The following is an 18,552-nucleotide window of genomic DNA, read 5'->3' as shown; positions in this document are numbered from 1 at the left end:
ATGAAAATAGTCCGGACATCACCTCATCTTGGACGCTACAAAGTGATGGACTACAATGAAGAGACAGAGACACAAGAGCCTTGGAGAAGGTAACTGTTCTAGAGGGAGGGGGGGGCAGTTAGGAGGCTACTCCTTGCCTTGTGCCAGGTTGACTGTTACCATCATCTTCCTCAGAACAGGCAGTAACTATACCTAATGCCACTGCTTGTTTTTCTGCTTTAATGTGGCCCCCAGTCAGTTTCAACTGAATCGTCTGCTCCTGTCTCTGTATTTGAGGAGTTTCTTGTAGTTTCCTACTTTTTTCCTATTGTTAAGGACACTTGCTAGCTAGGAAGCTAACACATATCAGACTTAAGCATCAAATCATTCAAGGACTAAAACTTTAAAAAAAATACTGCCTGTCTTGTTAAATAGGGAGAGTTCAGTTTGAAGAGGCACTTTGTTACAACTTCCCTATAACAAAAACTTGCTCTTCAATCTGTGTGGATGTACGATGTGCCATTAAAATAGTGGAAAGCAGCATTCTAGTTCAAAGACATGAGGAAGGTGCTATGAGTGACCTTAGCAAAGGCCCAGTTTTACATGACAGAGCTGGAGGAGGGTGTTGGGTCAAGTGTGGTGGAGGCTTCTCATACTGACAGTGCAGACTTCCCTCTATCATCTCCAAACTCAGGTTTCCATAACAACCCTTAAAACCTACCTAGAGCAGCCTATGCACAGCATTGCTGCAAGCTTCTGTGTTGCACTCCCAGGTCTCTCTAAGCTGCTGCCAGTTTCTTGGGTTTTCGCAGACTGTAGTTGCTACCTTGCTGGTCTCCCTGTCTGATTAGGTTCCAGTCCAAATTGTCTTCCTTGTTTAGAATACTCAGTGTGAATGTATTCTAGTCTTATAAAATGCCTTCTCTCTCATCTGTATTACATGAGAAGAATTTTCTTGGGGCTTTTCTGCTAGCAGCTTTCATCTGCTAAGCCCTTGCCCCCTCTGGAAGTCTGTTTCTTCTGCAGCTTCAGCTGCAAACACCACCTTTGTTCTTCTATCTAACTGCAGGTATTCTTCCTTCTTCAGGCCTACTTCCCGACACAACACCAGAAAAACATGGAAGGATGATGGAATGAATTCATTAGAGTTCAAGCTCCTTTCCAGGACAAAGCATCCTCTTTATACCAACATCACTGTGGACATTGGATATGTTCCCCCATTTTCTTAAGGGAATGAAAACAAAAGCAGAGTTTGGGCTCAGCATGGCAGCATGCATATGGGCATTCAGCCTCTACCTCCTGCACCACCTGAGACTAATCCTTTTGACCTTCATGCATTTTACTTTTCTTCTGACTAAGATTTAGAAGAAAAAGCTTCAGGAATAGGGTATGATAGCTAATCAACAGGCTGTGGCTTACTGTAAAATTGTCAAACCACAGTAAAACTACTGAGCCAGACCCACCTCCCAGCCCTTGGGGATCAAGGTCTCCTTGACAGTAAGCTGATCCAAGTTTTCTGGAACCTTTGTTTCACAGGTGGATAGCCCTGTCCTGCTTTGTACTTAAGTGTTAATTGGGATGCAAGCCATTCTGTCAGACAGGCCTCTGAAGTGCTGTATTTTGACAAAGTATTGAAGCCAGTTCTGTAAATATCTTTTGTGAATTTGAGTGGAAAAGTTATGTGTTTGGGTTAAGATTTTCTAGAATATTTAATAAGACTGTAATAAAGGAGAAAGTTGCCCTGATACTAGACAAAACCAGAGCTTAAGGCCTTGTTTTTCTCTGGCCTGATCCATCAGTGTTTAAATGTTTTTATTGTAGCTGTAAGTAATTCAGGCCAAATGGGACCTGAGGCTGTCATCTAGTCTAACCTCCTGCTCAGAGTAGGGAAATTAATCTAGTATTTCAGCTGTTGCTCAAACACTAATTATCTTTCAGGGTTGATCTATCTTCAACATAAAATACTTGAGGAAAATCTGTCAAACATGTCCCTGGCAGGAATACATTTGTCCTTACCTGCCTGTGAGACTGACACAGTCTGCCCAAGACCCTCCCCTTTCTGTAATCTTTCTTTCTCTATAAAGCCAGTCAGTAGCACTGCCTGCCAGGTCCAGTTATTTTGCAAGCATGACATGGGTACTTTTGCTTGTTACTTGTAGATACTAAAATTCCCTGTTCACTGAAAAGCAGCATCTATCCCACTAACACCTAAGAACTTACTTAAAGCTTCAGCCTTCTCTACAGTTGGAATAATGTGTCAACCAGCTAGAAAACCATTCTTCAATACTATAGTAAGCAGAAGTTGCTTTTTGTCTTGTAATTCTTAAGATACTGTGTCCTAAAAGAAACTCCCCCACCCCTGCCTTCACATCTACCTCCACTGGATGCATATCCAACAACAGGTGTGAGGACAGTTAGGTATAATGCAGTAAGGAAAGGAAAGTGCTCTAATCAAGATTTTAGCAGAAATCCTGCAGCATACTGGATCAGCTAGTTTACCACAGACTTCCACCAACCTTCTCAAAGAAGAATCACAAATAATAATGGCCTGGGTATCTATACAAATATGCACTGTGCTAACAGTGTGGCCCAAAGCATTAACAAATGTGGACAGCAATTTCTTTCCATCTGACATGCTGGCCACTGCATTTCTTTCCAGAATAACACACAACCTGCAGCCTGCTGCAGAACTGAGACTTCATTTTGCTACAGGACACTTCAGCAGTCCCACAGCAGGGTGAGCTGAGCTCATGAAGGACAAGAGAAGCCTTTTGAATTCAATGGAGTGTATTTATTGAGAGATTTTTAACATCTCACCTATTACCATTATTGCCCTTCCCTTACACATAAGCAGCATTTCCTCAGTTGGAAAAAATTAGCTTTTCTCAGCAATTTTGTAATTGGTGAAGAATTCTTGTGCTTTTAATGAGAAAAGACTGGCCTGTTCCTTTTGAAGTCATGGAAGTGTTGGCAGTGTTAAGCTGCGTTCTCCCTACAACAAATAAGAAGTTTAGGAATAGTTGCAAGAACAAAATTTTTTTCCAAGTTCTTCCACTGGACCAGCCCAAACAAGGACACTTTTGCAAACGTCCCAGCAAAAAGTGCATAGAAGAACACAAGGACCTGTCCCTTGGGTCAGTCCCTAGCTCCAGTCCTCACAAAAGGAAATTCTCAACCAATCAGTTAGATGCTGTGAAGAAAAACTTTCTTCTGTGCTACTGAAGTACTCTTTCAAGCAGAGTGCCAGGAGTCATCTGCTCTAACAAGCAACGACAAACACGATCTGTTGCCGTTCCCAATAGCCTGTGTGGTGTTCACCCTTATGAGATCTTTGGCTCCATGCTGAAATCCACTGTGATGTTGACATATAAAGGGTTATGTTCCACTGAGAGCAGTTTATATGAACAAGAGTTCAGCCCATCCGTTTTCCATGTTCTAGATACCTGACGTAGAAGCTTCATCCTGAGGACAAAGGAGAAAATCTTCATTGACATGCATAGGAGAGGAGTTTTGAGCTCCTTCCCACTACTAGTAAACTTAGAGGCAGAGCTACAGCCATTCTGTATCTACTGGGAATGTAAAGTCATGCTTTTCCCATCTTCAGCATGGACAATCAGACATGGGGAAAAGTGTCCTTTGGTTTAATCTCTGAAATTATATACTCAAATCATATCCATGTAACTATAACTTTGGAATTTTCTAAGGAAAATCACCCAGTTGATTCTAGGCAGATCTCATGTGCAACAGCTGCCAGCTGTGAACAGTGGTGTCACAGGGGTGTCCCCCAGAGCCTCTGGGTAGGACAAAATGCCTGCTTGCCCTAGAGCAAAGAACTTGGCCTCCAGGTGCCTGGCTCCTAGCCACACACCAAGACAATGCAAGGTGGAACAGTGTTCTTGACTCACCTCTCTCCATTCTCCTCATTACCATGGTCTCGTTTGTGGAAGATCATCGTGTACCTGGCTACATCAGCAGACGGCCTCACCACTCTCATCTTCTGCATCTCAACCCTGGAAGAAACAACAGTGCCGTGAGCAAGTCATCACCTATAAATAAGCTCTCAAGGAAAAAAACCCCAAACATTTGGAGATTTCATCTCTTGTAGATGTCATCGAAGCAAGTACAGAGAACTGTAGGAAACACATCTTCATCTCTTCCACAACCCATTTTGCCAGAGAAATAGGGCTGAGAGTTGTGTTTCTGGAGAACAGGTCCAATAGGGTGACAGATACCCCTTCCTTTTGAACAGAAGCAGGTAGCTACTACAGTAGAGGTCATGTAGAGCTTTAAGCACACATTATACAACAAAGTACATTTAAATTAGTATCATCTGGTCTGGTTTGTACTGCCCTGTATTAAACCCTAGGTCGTCTGTAGCAAGATTCCACACATTTTGCAACAAGTTCATCTCAACTCCTAGCCGCTATACTTAATAGTTCTCCACTTAAAAAAAGCATGTTTTCTTTTCAGTAGTTGGCAGACAGCTGTAAAATTTTTATTTGTTGACATGACATGAAGAAAATTTTCTGAGAACAGTGCCAGAAACACTGAGCCCCATGCATAGATTTAAGTGTCTGACATCAGGTACTCAACTGGAGCTTTTGGCCTTTAATGTCTGTGGAGCACAACAATTTTGTTCTGTCAGGAGAAAGGGTTAACTTCATGACAATGGAATTAAGGAATAGCCCAGGTCTGCTAGTCACATCAGCAGCTGAAAGAGCAATAGGAAACCAAGAATTGAAGAATTGAAGAAACTGAGCCCCTACAGCTTTCCAATGACTGTTTGTAGCAGTAAATTATCAAACAAATACAAAAATGATCTGAAAAGTCTTTGTGATGCACACCTGAGGAAGGGGCCCAAAAGAGACCATCACATCTAGCACAGAGGCAAAACAGCAGGACCTAAGAGCACACCAGCCCAGAGTTCTTGAAGATACTGAAGGGGATGCTGCCATCTGCTGTCTTCGCACAGGAAGGCTGCAAGGATCTCTCCATGCAAGAACCCACCCAGACAGCAAGCTTCCCATTACCTACCCACTGCAAACTCTGTAACCAGCCCAGTCCAAGATCTACCCAAAGGGAAAGGCATGAGCCAAGTCCAGTTGCAGTGTGCACTCTGGGTCATACAATTTGGTTTCCACACGAAGACCACAACAGCTGCAAAGTTATGAGGTGCCATACACAAGCAAGCATCACTTTTGATTCCAACCACTTGCAAACATTGTGGAGACCCTCAGTAAATCCTGCTGATCTGCTGCACAGCTGGTTCTCTGCTGCCCACACGAACATTTGAAAGAACACCATTATCACCTTTGTTCACTGTGACACTTCTCAGGAAACTGAGGAGCAAGATGGTACCAAGCCATTCCCCTACCACTATAAAAGCCAGCTCCTGAGAGGTCACAGAGAAGTTGGTGTCTCTAGCTAGGGGAAGGGAGAAAAAAAAAAAAGTTGTGATTAAGAAGGGACAGAAATCCATGTCACTGGTAGACCTTTTAGATTTCTTGAGATACAGCTGACTGATCTGCTGAACTGACAGAGAAAAGCCTTCATTTGGAAGTTTCTAACTTTAACACACTTGATTTCACCAGTGTAATTATTTAGTATCACCAGGGGTATGAATTTTATGCCCCACCCAATGCTTGTTTGCATATTTAAGCAATTGAAAAGGATAAACACTTAAGAATGACAGAGTATACACAAGCTACAAATTGACAGGCTCTGCCAGCAGAGCTTGCAGGGTTGTGGGTTTTTTTCCCTAACAGCAATGCAGGATTAGAGGTTTCCTCCTAGGCAAAGGGCAAAAGATCAACATAAAAGTTTTGTTGACTTCTTTGTTCCACCAAACCTCTCAAATGAACAAATTTCTCCTACTTTTGACAGGCACATCTGCAAAACTAGTTTTAACAAGAGCAAAGGGCATATGCATATACATGCAGTCTTTCTAAAATTCAAGTTATTCACTATCTTAACTATCATCAACACCACCCACATACAAACTAAGCCCTGCTTGGAGTAAATCATGGTAGTCAATTAATGCAAAAAACCCAATCCCACCAAAACCAAAACACTCTCTTGCAAAGTACTGGAACTCAATACATTTGTGTCTCTTTGGCAAATCACACTCCAGACTTCAATCTTACTACTTTGGTTATGACCAATTTCCAAGCAAGAATACAAATACTGTGTGGCCGAGACAAAAACAAAACAAACCAACCAAAAAACCCACAACAAACCCCACACCCAAGCAACAATCCTGTCAGGAGGAGGACCAGGTCTCAGGCATGCCTAACCTTTTCAAAGAGGAAACTGTTCACAGAACTACATCTCACACTCCAAATCCCCACTGCAATACTGTTTTGAATTGAAGGCTCCTGTAGTGTTTCACCTTTGGAGGCTAGGTGTGAAGTCACACTGATTTTTTTTATTTTTTAAAACCAATGCCTCCCCCTCTCACACCCATTTCCCTCTAGCCTTTTATTTATTTATTACCTGATTCGAAGATCGTCATCTTCTCCACCCCAACCCCAGTAGTTGTTAGAGAATCCATTCACCTTGGAAAACTGATCTCTTGTTAGAGCAGTTACACCTCCAAAATATCCCTGGTACCGTAACCTGGAAGTACACAAGAAGAGAGAAGGAAGAATTAAAAGTCAAGTTCTACCAACAATGAAAATATCACTTTGAAACTCTGGATCTAGACTTGTCTTTCACAGAGTGAAGGGTGCACAGATCCATGAGGTAGGTCTTGTTCTCTTCCTCTTTTCACAAAAAGATAGTGATTTGCTTCAGGCCAGAACTCTCCAACTGAGACAATGTAGCCTTCTTCAATAGTTACTCTCTCTCTTTACACGACTCCCCTTGCCAGTCAAAAAGGCACTTCACCTCAAGGACTCTGGTAAGTAGAAAAGGATCAAAGCTACGCACTAACATAGTGGAAGCTTTGCAATAACAGTAGCAAGCCATCAACTATCTTAGCACTGAATCTGAAACACTTGGAATGAAATCAGATCACAGCAAGGGGTCATGTGCTATGGGATATCGCAGGACCAATTCCAAGGTAAGGTACAGTGCAAGTTACTTAGTAACCTAAGGTAATGGAGTTTAGCTCTGAAGGCGATCAATTTCTAACTTCTACCTTCCTTCTCCTGGAAACTGCATCTACTTTAAAAAGGTGTTTACATACCATGTTTATTTATCTTCTTATACCATTTTGCTAGTTGCTTTTTATGATACCTTCCTCTTTCTTGGCCCTTAAGGTAAGCGTTACAAGACAGCCTCTACTACATTGCCACTGCCAACTTCAGAGGCGATGTGCACATCGCTGCAGATTGCATTTTGATTTCTAGATGTATGTGAATCTAAACAGATGAACAAATTGCCAGGGCTAGAAAGTATCCATTATGGCAATTTGCAAAGGTGCAATGCTTATTATTATTTCTGGTTTACCATGAATCTAATTTAAAAGCACCAAAAAAACCCCCCAAAAAACAACACACACAACCTCCCTTGTAAACTATTTTTCTTGGCTGATTTTTGCTCCTGTCATAGCATCACAGGAGAATTGCAGAGGTTGGAAGAGGCCTCTGGAGGTCAGCTAGTCCAACCCCTCTGCTCAGAGCAGGGTCTGCTAGAGAAAGTTGCTGAGGACCATTTCCGTTCAGGTTCTGAGCATCTCCAAGGATGGAGACTCCATAACCTCTCTGGGCCGCCTGTTCCAGTATTTGACCACTCTCCCAGAAAAAAAAAAAAAAAAAAAAAAGCTTTTTCATATGTTTAAATGGAATTTCCTGTATTTCAGTTTGTGCCCACTGCCTTTTGCCTTTCACGGAGAATGGTGTGGCTCCACCTTCTTTACTCCCTTCCATCAGGTATGTATACACATTGACAAGATCCCCCCTGCCTTCTCTGCTCCAGGCTGAACAGTCCCAGCTCTCTCAGCCTCTCTTGACATATCAGATGCTATGATCCCTTAATCATCTTCATGGCTCTTCTCTGGACTTGCTCCAGTATGTCCACATTTTTATTGTGCTGGGGAACCCAGAACTGGACACGGCACTCCAGATATGGTCTCAGTAGTCCCGAGTAGAAGGGAACAATCACCTCCCTCAATCTGCTGACAACACCCCTCCTAATGCAGCCCAAGATGCTACTGGTCTTTATCATGAGGGCACATTGCTGGCCCGGATCCTTTTCTGTAAAGCTGCTTTCCAGACAGTTGGCCTCCAGCACCTGCTGGTACATGGAGTTGCTCCTTTCCAGGTGCAGGACTCTGCATTTCCCTTCGTTGAACTTCTTTAGATTCCTGTTGGCCACATTCTCCAGCCTCACAAAGTCCCTGGTACATCAACCAACCCTCCAAGATTTCTATCTTCTGAAAATTTGCCGAGGGTGCAATCTGGTCTACCTACTAATGAAGATCCTAACCAGGACCAGCCCTGGTATCAAACTCCGGAGTAAACCACTAGTGACTGGCCTCCAGCCAGGCTTTGCTCCAATGATCAGAATCCTTTGAGCCCAGCAGTTCTGCCAGTTTTCAGTCCATCTCACTGTCCACTTATTAGTCCATACTTCATCCCTTTGTCAATGGGAATGTTATGGGAGACAGTGTTGAAAGCCTTCTTAAGTCAAGATAAACATTATCCACTAACTCCTCCCTTGCCCACCAAGCTAGTCAAATCAGAGAAGGCTATCAGGTTGGTCAGGCATGACTTATGAACAGATTTGCTTCATCACCTTCCCAGGGATTAAAAGGTGAGGTTGACCAGCCTGTAGTTCCTCAAATCCTCCTTCTTGCCTGTCCTGAAGATAGAAGTGACATTCGTTTTCTTCCAGTCCTCAGGAACCTCCCCCAATCATCACAGCCTTTCAAAGATAACAGAATGGCCTCGCAATGACAGCAACCAGTTCCCTTAGGACTCATGGATACATCCCATCAGGTCACATGGTTTTATGGTGTATGCCCAGTTTGTTTGAGTATTCCTCAACTTGATCCTCCTCCACCAAGGGTAAGTCTTTGTATGTGCAAACTTTTCCACTGGTATCAGAAGCCTGGGAATCCTGAAGACAAATCTTGCCAGTAAGGACCAAGGCAGAGAAGGCATTGAGTATTCTGGCCTTTTTCTTGTCTTTTGTCACCAGGTCCCCTGCCACACAGCAGGTACACATTTTCCCTACTCTTCCCAGCAGCTGATGCACCTGTAGAAGCCATTCAAATTGCTCTTCATGTTGCTTGCAAGATTCAACTCCAGACAGGTTTTAGTTTTCCTAACCCCATCCCTGCATGCTTGTGTGTCCTCACAAGTCACTTGACTCTGCTTCCACCTCTTCCACGCTTCCTTTTTCTGTCCTGAGTTTTCTCAGGAGCTCCTTGTTCATCCATGCAGGCCTCTGTCCACCTTTGCTTGACTTCCTGCACATAGGAATGGACCACTATTGAGCATGAAGGAGGCAACCCCTGAAGATCTACCAGCTCTCCTGAACCCCTCTTCTCTCCAGGGTCATCTCCCAAGTGATTCTTCCAAGCAGATCCCTGAACAGGAAGTCCGGACTTGTGATCCTGCTATTTGCCTCATTCCCTCCTTGTTTCTGACCTTCACATCCCTGACCAGTTCTTCCTTCTTTGTAAGTGTAAAGTTCAGCAGAACACCTCCCTTCATCAGCTCTGATCACCTGTGTCAGGAAGGTATCATCAATTCACTTCAGAAAGCTCCTGGATTACTTGTGCCCTGTTGTGTTGCCCTTCCAGCAGATACCAGGATGATTAAAGTCTTCCAAAGGACCAGGACCTGTATACACGAGGCTTCTTCCAGTTGTCTGAAAAAAAGCTTCAACTGTCATTTGCTGGGACTGTGATATACTTCCCAAAAAGATGTTAGCTATATAAACATTGAAAAAAGGATTGTTCTAGGCAGACGCAGTCTCTCATGTGCTCTACCTGCATTTTTTTTTTTTTTTTCCTATCTCTGGAATTTTTACTCTTCCTTGCTCACTCCCCTTTATCTCTTCTCCTAGAGGAGACCAACCACAAGGTAGCAGAGGCCCTACCAAGTTTGCATCACCACCTTGAGACTTCTGCTACAGATGCTCTAGAGAAATGCAGTGAACAGGTGGAATGGACAGCAAGAAGGTCCCATGAACAGCAAGAGCAGGGAAGAGCCCTCCCCAGCCGTGCTTTTGGGCTGCACTGCCAGTCACCAACAGTCCCACATCCCCCTGTTCCAGCAGCCTGGTAGGGTTTGGGAACTGACTGCCCACCCACACACCCATACTGCTTGCTTATGCACCTCATAACTCCCCTACACCACTGGAGAGGCAGACACTGAAGGAGCCAGAGCTGTAACCAGGACAGTGCTGCCCACTCAGCCCTCCTCAGGCAGAGCAGAACTGGCAGGGCCCAAGCATATCTTGCTCCTAGGTGACATCATCTGCAAAAATGCACCTCTGTAACAGCGTTCAACCACCTCTTCCCTGAGGACAAGAGAGCATCAGCTCCTTTGGGATTTTTAAAATTGGACTGAAGAAACCATACAATAGAAATGGTCATTAGGAAAGGATGTTGTGCTGGTCTCAAGGAAATAGCTTAGCTATGCTAGGAAAGTTTTTCCCACGCTTGCCTTCAAAGTTTGAAAGCGTAAACCTTTTCCTAAAGAATCTAAACCCAAGTTGTAATTTATATATAACTAAACATACAGGTACTTGCTTCCCAGAGGAGCACAGCTACTAAGATTAGCATAGAGGATATCCCCCTAGAAGAAAAACAAAGAAACAAAAACCTCAAGAAACCCACAGAAAACCCACATTCCTGCCCAGGATATTTTGTGTTAATGCAGACCATTTATGACTTCAGTTTCCTCAATCCCATCTGAGCAACATGTCGCAGTATACTCACCTCAGCCTAAGCAAAACACTGAGGTCACCCAACTGGGATTTCAACCTGTGGTCTCAGGTCAGTTTAGGTATCTTTCTTGAGCTCAGCATCTGAATTCCTTCACATGTACCCAGGAATTCCCTTGGAAGTAGAGCATTATTATCCCCACTTCAAAAATGTTTAAACAGAGGCAGTGACACAGAAAAGAAAGGATTAATCTAATTCAAACCACCAGTATCCTAGTGAATACTGGTGCAGGGTATTCACAACAAAAACATCTTGTCAGTGTAAGACTCTTAAAAGCCAAGGCTTAAAGCTAACTAACAGCTTCTTTCCACAAACAGGAGAAACCCGAGGAAATTAATAGTAAGACCACCTCTTAGTAAAAGCAAAAAAAAACCAAAACAAAACAAAACACCAAAACAAAAACAAAAAACTATCTGCATGCTTAGCTAAGCTAAACACTCTAAACACTAGCAGTAACTAAGGCACAGGAGGTTAAGTAAAGCACCTCAAGCTTTGTGCCATGTTATTAACCTGGATTCTACGTACCTGTCAATTAACCAAAGCAATGTTTCTGTTGCTTTGGTGCATGACCATCCTACAGCCCTCAGCATTCTCTGCAAGGCACAATGCTCCAAAAACTTGTCACAAGCCTAGTTCATTTGTGTTTGTTGCCATTTTCACTGAGTAACCGGAAAGTGAATACTATTCTGTGTAAGAATTTGCACATCTCACCTCCTTCTCATATATTTAACAAAGGAAACCCAGAAGTGAAGCAGAGCTTTACTTCAAAGTACTCAGAGATCAGCTTTTGAAAAGTCCACTTCTAATTAATATTTAGAGTGACATGACATAAGAGGTGACTCTTGAAAGAAACACATTCAGTGAAACCACTCTAGTCATTAAATTCACCAAGCATAGGAGCCTTTTTTCTCTGAGGTGGACTGAACCTGACTTTTCACTTTAAATTATTTATATTACACTATCACTTAGGGGACCCATTTAAAAACCAGAACGATCCTGTATTAGATCCTGTACAGCCAAATAATTAAAGGACAACCCTATCCTTTGGCAAATTCTCATACTTGAGCTCTCAATATCAGAAGTTCCCTCTTCAATAGCAAAAGCTAAGTGGCAAGTTTTATTAGCACAATAGTAAGATCACAGTGTCAAATCACAGCACCATGAGACTGCAACTGTATTTCTAGCTTTGACAGAAGGTCTTCACACAACCTCTGTCACATTGCTTTCCTTTCAAAACGCCCTTTACCTCACCCCAGAAACCAGAATGATGACAATGATCATTCTTACAGGTGACCATGGAGCTGACTTCAAAGATGTCCGTACAGTTACCTTGTCAGGAGGTGCTCCAGAGAGGCAGAGTGTTACCATCAGAAACCTGGTGTCAGGAGGAAGGGTAGATACCAGCATACAGCTCCATCAGAAGAGGAATATTACCAGTAACTTGGCATTTCCCAGTTGGTGTTCTCTCCACATTCCTGGTTTCTTACCTGTATCCAGTATTGTTCCTGCCAACTACAAGGTGCTTTGGTTGTCTGTCACACATGTAAACGTTAAAGTCATTTTCTGGAACCAGATCCACATCATGGAAAATGAAACAGTCCCAGTTCGCTTCTTTTAGGGCCTCTAGGTATCCTACATTCAGCAGTTTAGCTCGATTAAATTTGGTGCTGCCGGCCTGTGGAAGAGAATGGAAAAAACATCTGAAGAAGGTGTCAAACCTTTTGAACCAAAGCGCTCCCGGGCATTTGTTCTAATTGTGTAGTTTGCAACCGCATTCGTGAGTCACAGCCATTACAGCAGTAACTACACAAAGAGCTACCCCATAATATTAGATACAGCATCAGAGTGGCCAATGATGCAAAGTGTTTCTTCAGTCTCTACTTGTCATGAACAAACACAGCCAGGGTCAGGAGAGCCTACAGTTATCCGGGCACGAGAAGTATGCACGCTGCGTAATGCAATTTCACTGCTATTGCTGCTCCTGTCCTGGAGTTCCCATCAGGCTACATAACAAAAGAGATATCAATAAACAGTTTAGAAACTGGCACTCCATACAACTGTGTCAGTAAGGCCTATGGAAGTTTAAAAAAAAAACCAAAAAAAAAAAAAAACAAAAAACAAACTACAAAACAAAACACACAACCAAACCAAAAGACCAAAACATTACTCCCATACTGATTGGTTTATAGATGCCAAAGCACCTGCCACAGATGATTTATGCTTGTCCACTCAGTTTAGAAGATAGCAATGCTTAAAGAGTTCACTGTATTTTATTAGGTCACACAGTAGGTGGCAGAGTGGGAAACAAAAAGCAGGTCCCTTCAACTCCTATCTATAACCTAATTACGCTGCACAGGGACTCCCCCTAGCACAAAGCTTCACTTGACTTTTACTAGTCTTCGTTGTTTGCTTTTGCTGTAAGTTAGTGCATCTTTGCTTTTCAAAAATATCATTTTTCACCTTTAAGGTATACATATATATACACACACCTGGCAGTTTTTTAAGCTTACCACATCACCATTCACTCTGGAGCAACAGGTGTGCTTATCTTGCTATTTATTTTTTACTGGGCTGTACACACATGTAGAAGGCTTTCTGCTCCTGAGGACAAGGTAGTGAGTTGCCTCAAGTTCCCACCTGGGAGTCAGAGGGTCAAGCTCTGTGCTCCCAGAAACTGACAGGATAGTCATTCTCCAGAGCTAGGAACCTGATGTACTTAAAAGAATAAAAAAGCAATTTTCAAGAGAAAGGGGTCATTTGCTAGAAAGCGCCTGGACTGAAAGAGGCTCCATGGAAGATGAGAAAGAAGTTGGCCTCCCCAGACTAAGAGAAGGTTAGCTGTAGCGACAAGCAGTTGTATACAAAGTATGTTTTATCGTTCTAAAAAGGAACCTTTTGCTCTGAGGAAGCAATTTGTTCACCATCACTAACAGCCATCTGCTCCTGCATAAAGATTTATGGCTCCATACCTGCAGTTAGGAAATACAGCTCAGTGCCCGCTCTGAGAAATTGAAAGAGGGATAATCAATTGCTTCCATTCTCAGTAAGGGAAGGAATGCACTTTCCAAGAAAAATTTAGATACAATTCACCCAAGATCTATTATGTCAAATTCCTTACTTTTTTTTTTTTTGGTTAACGTGTCCTGTATATGAAAATATCTGTCAGAAAATCTTCTCCTGATGTTGAAAGCATAGGTTATTGAGTGAACAGAACAATTCAGATGACTGGTAAAGAACATACAGATAACTTCACTTGTATTGGGTATCAAACCCAGCCTAGTTCAGCAGCAACATTTACCATCTGCTGCTGTTCTGTCTCCCCCACCAGTACCGTCAGTCACCACAGCCCACTTCCTGCACAAAAGGTAGCCAAACGACAGCTAAAATTACTTTCCAGGAAGGGCAGTTTTCAATGTTAAACCATATGCTGAATGAATAGCAAAGTTTGCTCTCATCTTTTATTGAGGACAGAATAATCCTCCTTTGTTTCTATGGAAGAAGAACGCTGACCACAAGACAAACTTATGTTGGGAAAGAAGTTATTCACCCTTTAGGGATTACAAACTCACATTTTTTTCAGCACTACACTCACATATGCACACATTGTGCAGAGAAACACAATTTTCAAGATGTTACAAGTAGCCCATAAAGAAGAGATCTGGAGTATGCCCTTCAATGGCTCACTGAGAAAAATATAAAAGCCTCATTTCTTAATCTTCCTCCAAAGTAAACTCTGTGTATTTTAATAGTTAAATCCTGTTTTTAACTATTTCTTTCCTCAAAAGATACTTAAAACAACTAATAACATCACAAAGGGAGTGTAAAAATGGATTTGCCATGAAAAAGAGTTTTGTTAAACCCACTTTCCAGTCTTTGGGTATACCTATCTGCATGGAAAGACTAAGCAAAAGCTTCCAATCTTCCAAGTAAAAACTTTGATAGAACAAGTCCAGACTTGACATTACTGCTCACATCAAACAAAACTTTCATACTTCTGTATTACTTTTTGCTAACATGACAACAGCCATTGTCCACCTCACATATTTCAATAAATAAAGAACATATGCCCATTCTCCCAATGATTTATTGCTAACCGCTGCTTGCTAGCTGGAGTGAGCCATTACATGTACAATTACAGTATATACTAATGCAGAAAAAAAGCCTCTGTTTTTCCACTCTATGGGTCACATGACTCTAAACAATGAAAGAACAGTCTATTCCAACTGAAAGTATATATCCTGCCATGACTTTTGTTGCTGTTCTGCTATGCCATTGAGCAGAAGTGTAAGCTTTCACCTAGAATGCACTGCCTCATACTGGTTAACTGACTCTAACCTCTTTAAACAGATGGGAGGAGAAACTATTAATTTATCACCTTTTTCTTCTGCTGTCTGAAAAATCTGTTTAGAGTCAAAGCAGAACACGTTAGTAGATGATAGTAAAAGAAAGCAAACACAATAAAAGATCAAGAAAAAGACAGCATATTACAAAAGAGAAATCTATACTGCTTTTAGCTCTTGTGACCAGAACATAAGCACCTTAGATGAAAGACAATGTGGCACAAGTCTGCATGCTCAAATTTTAGCCACTGACTCAGCGGAGCTAGAAAGAAGGCAAATAAAGAAATCAATAAATATTCAAGGAACCAAATGCTCTGCCATGACTACTTCTTCCCAAAGCCCTTGCTGGGCAAGTAAAGCACCTACAAGCAGTAGCTGGTGTGTTTAGTTTGAGACAGCAGAAGTAAGTACAACCACATGATACACACAGCTTACTAAGCACAACAGCCAGCAAGCAGATGGGAGAGAAGAGCTAGGTACAAACTGAGGCCTTCGATCCAAACAACTCCAAATTTGAAGACAGGAGACATGTCAGCCTAGTTACGTATGTGTATACTGCAAGAGAAGTGAGTTGCATTAGTAATGCAAAAGATGCTTATCTTGAACGCTAACTCAGAAATAGTAAGTTACTTAGACCGAGAAATGGACACCAGTTGAAGACACTGTTTGTTAATACTTCCCAGCTTTGCTAACAGCAGCTGAGATCCTGTAGTGTACCAGCAATGGCTGCACGCACCACTGCATCCCTCAACAAGTAGAAGTGTTTGAAGCAGGCTTGGAGGACTGACGTTAGACAGCAGAGGCAGCAAGCATGACTCTCCTAAGACTGCAGAGCACTGACATCATCCCCACCCAAACACATGTCTGCAGAGTTGCCTCACCTGGTGAATAACATAGATGCCATAGTCCAGCTGCTGCCTCTGTAGGAAGGGGTGGAGGTGCTCCAGGAGGTACAGCAGATGCTTCTCTCGATTGCGGTGTGGGATGAGGATGGCCACATGCTGCAATGCTGAGCACTCCGTAGGGTGATACCGGCCCTTAGCTACCTGAGAGTTCTCCTTTTGCACTTCTTCTAGTGTGAGAGATGCTTTGAAGGTGAGTTTGCTGGCACCTCCTGTAGGAAAAGCACAAGAAGCTTTCCCGAGCCGTTTCTGGTTGTGGCTAGTGCAGTCACCTAATGAGGCACTCTGTAACCAGCATAAGAAACCCAGGTTCAAGCCCCAATTGGTTTCCCTGCCTTTCCAAGAGAAAAGTAGTGCTACAAGGACATTATGCGGGCAGTGGAAGGAGAGGGTATCGAGCGTTTAGTTGCTTAAACTGATTATAAAGTTAAAAAAAAAAAAAAAAAATCATCAAGAGAAGTTCCACCCTACTGCAGGAAGATTGGCCAGAAACAGCTGCCAGGGCAAAGCAGAGGAGAGGGAAGTGGAAAGAAACATAGGACTGTGGTTGTGAGAAGTCATCTCTACTTAAAGCACGAACAAAAGCATCAAAGGCTTAAGGCCTTTTTAAGATAAATATATCAACACTCTCTGTAGCCAAATGAAATTTCCATCACTTCCCTTGCACTGAGCTATCATTGCAGCCTCTCTGGACTCGGCAAACCCATGAAAGACAACAAAGCAGTCAACTACTGCTACAGCCACAGTGCGTTTACTTAAGCAAATACGTCCTGGGGGCAGGGGTGGGGGTATGCAGCTAGACAGCAGCTTTTTGGATTACATCGGGGAGAAGGAAGAATCCAGCTTCCCAAACAAATCCCTAATCGTGTTCACAAAAAGGAAGAGGAAGACGACAATGACATGGTACTGCAAAGCAGAAGCCTGGTGCTGCTAGCAATACCAAGACAAAAAAAAGTGGACTAATAAAAATGCCAAACCAAGGAAACAGTGACCTATTTGAACCTTCCCTATAAGTAGTGCTAACCCCAATGCAGCTGTGAAGTCCTTCAATTGTCAAGACAGAGAGACAAAAGTTCATCTAATAATGAAATGGCAAAAACTTAAGGGAAGGTGAGAAGACTTGTGGTTGAGATAAAGATAGTTTAATAAAAAAAAGCAAAAACTGCGAGCGCAAGGCAAAAAGAAATTCATTCATTACTTCCCATTGGCAGGCAGATGTCCAGCCACGCCCTGAAAAGCAGGGCTTCAGCATGTATAGCAATTGTTGGGAAGACAAACGCCATAACGATGAACACCCCCCGCTTCCTCCTTTTCCTGAGTTTTTATTGCTGAGCATGATAAATGGTATGGTCATATGCTATGGAATATCCCTTCTGTCAGCTGGGGTCAACTGTCTCGGCTGTGTCCACTCCCAACCTCTTGCCCAGCCCAAGCCTACCGGATTTTAGGGAGCCAGGGAAGGAAAAGACAAAGCCTCAATAGTGTGCAAACACTGTTCAGCAGCAGCCAAGTCACCGGTGCATTATCAAAGCTGTTTTAGCCAAGATGCAAAGCACAGCACCATACGGGCTGCTATCATCCCAGCCAGACCCAGCGCAGGGACTCTGTGCCACAAATCACTTCCTCAGCCAGAAGTGCTTACTGCAACTGGTTGTGTTGTATTTGTTTCACAGGAAAAGTGTTTAACTAAAACAGCTAGAAAGAAAACCAAGTCAGCAGTACCAAAGCAGATGTAACTTGTTAGAAAGGAGAGGAAAGCACCGTCACTTACGTAGGTACGGAGACAGAGCTGGGCAGTGACCCTGAAATGACTTCACCGTGGGAACTTTCGCAATTGATTTGATCTTCTCTTCCTTTTGATTGTTCTCCAGGCTATTTACCTTTCTGAAATCCTCCACTATGCTCTTAGCTTTAGAAATTTCTTGTCTGGAGTCCACAAAGTAACTGAATGTGGCCCATAGCACCATCAAACACAAAGTCACAAGCACCAACACTTTGAACTTATAGAAGCGGTGAAAGATGTAGAAGCTCAAGGCCATGGCTCTCCCTGATCCACAAACTGCTTCCTCTGCTCTGAGACCAAGGCAGGTCACTGCTCACCCAGTGGAAATGAATCCAAAGAGAAGACCTGTGGTCACAGTAAGGAAGGAAAGCTGGAGGTAGGGAGGGCTGCCACACTTCCTGCAGTTTCACAGTTCATGGAGCCATGGCGCTTTTTGCTCTTCCAATGTCAGAAAATACAATTTAACCTGGCCAAAAAAAAAAAAAAAAAAAAAAAAGGAAAGAGTTAGTTTCTACTGCCCTCCACTGCTGTAACTTCACAGACTTCATGAAAAGAGTTTATGACAAAACATGAAAGAAACAGCAAGTATGAATTACTGGTCAGAAAGTAAGACACTGAGCTTTGGTCCCAGCTCAGCCACAAACCAGCTGC

General features: G+C 42.8%; 2 protein-coding genes across 2 annotated transcripts in view; one reads left to right on the top strand and one right to left on the bottom strand.

Moving 5' to 3' along the window:
• The window catches only part of B4GALT3 (UDP-Gal:betaGlcNAc beta 1,4- galactosyltransferase, polypeptide 3), a 12,802-nt gene extending 11,577 nt beyond the window's left edge, over positions 1–1,225 (top strand). Inside the window, exons 5-6 of the mRNA XM_009574711.1 lie at positions 1–89; positions 1,067–1,225. The exon at positions 1–89 is cut by the window's left edge and continues 15 nt beyond it. Of these exons, the coding sequence (XP_009573006.1) occupies positions 1–89; positions 1,067–1,208 (231 nt within the window). The 3' untranslated portion in view covers positions 1,209–1,225. The remainder of the gene's footprint in view (positions 90–1,066) is intronic.
• A 1,799-nt stretch (positions 1,226–3,024) lies between these two features.
• B4GALT4 (UDP-Gal:betaGlcNAc beta 1,4- galactosyltransferase, polypeptide 4) lies at positions 3,025–18,157 on the bottom strand. Its single transcript, XM_009574710.1, has 6 exons — positions 17,890–18,157; positions 16,098–16,330; positions 12,364–12,551; positions 6,472–6,594; positions 3,885–3,989; positions 3,025–3,441 (listed from the first exon to the last, which is right to left on the bottom strand). Exons 1-6 carry the CDS (start codon positions 18,155–18,157, stop codon positions 3,300–3,302), a joined length of 1,059 nt encoding a protein of 352 aa, XP_009573005.1. The 3' UTR covers positions 3,025–3,299.
• Positions 18,158–18,552: the final 395 nt, after the last annotated feature.

This window comes from Fulmarus glacialis, unplaced genomic scaffold (genome assembly GCF_000690835.1).
Source record: "Fulmarus glacialis isolate BGI_N327 unplaced genomic scaffold, ASM69083v1 scaffold12043, whole genome shotgun sequence".
In the NCBI taxonomy this organism is placed as follows: Eukaryota; Metazoa; Chordata; class Aves; order Procellariiformes; family Procellariidae; genus Fulmarus; species Fulmarus glacialis.
The sequence above is the reverse complement of the archived record's forward strand: the minus strand, read 5'-3'. Positions and strand labels throughout refer to the sequence as shown.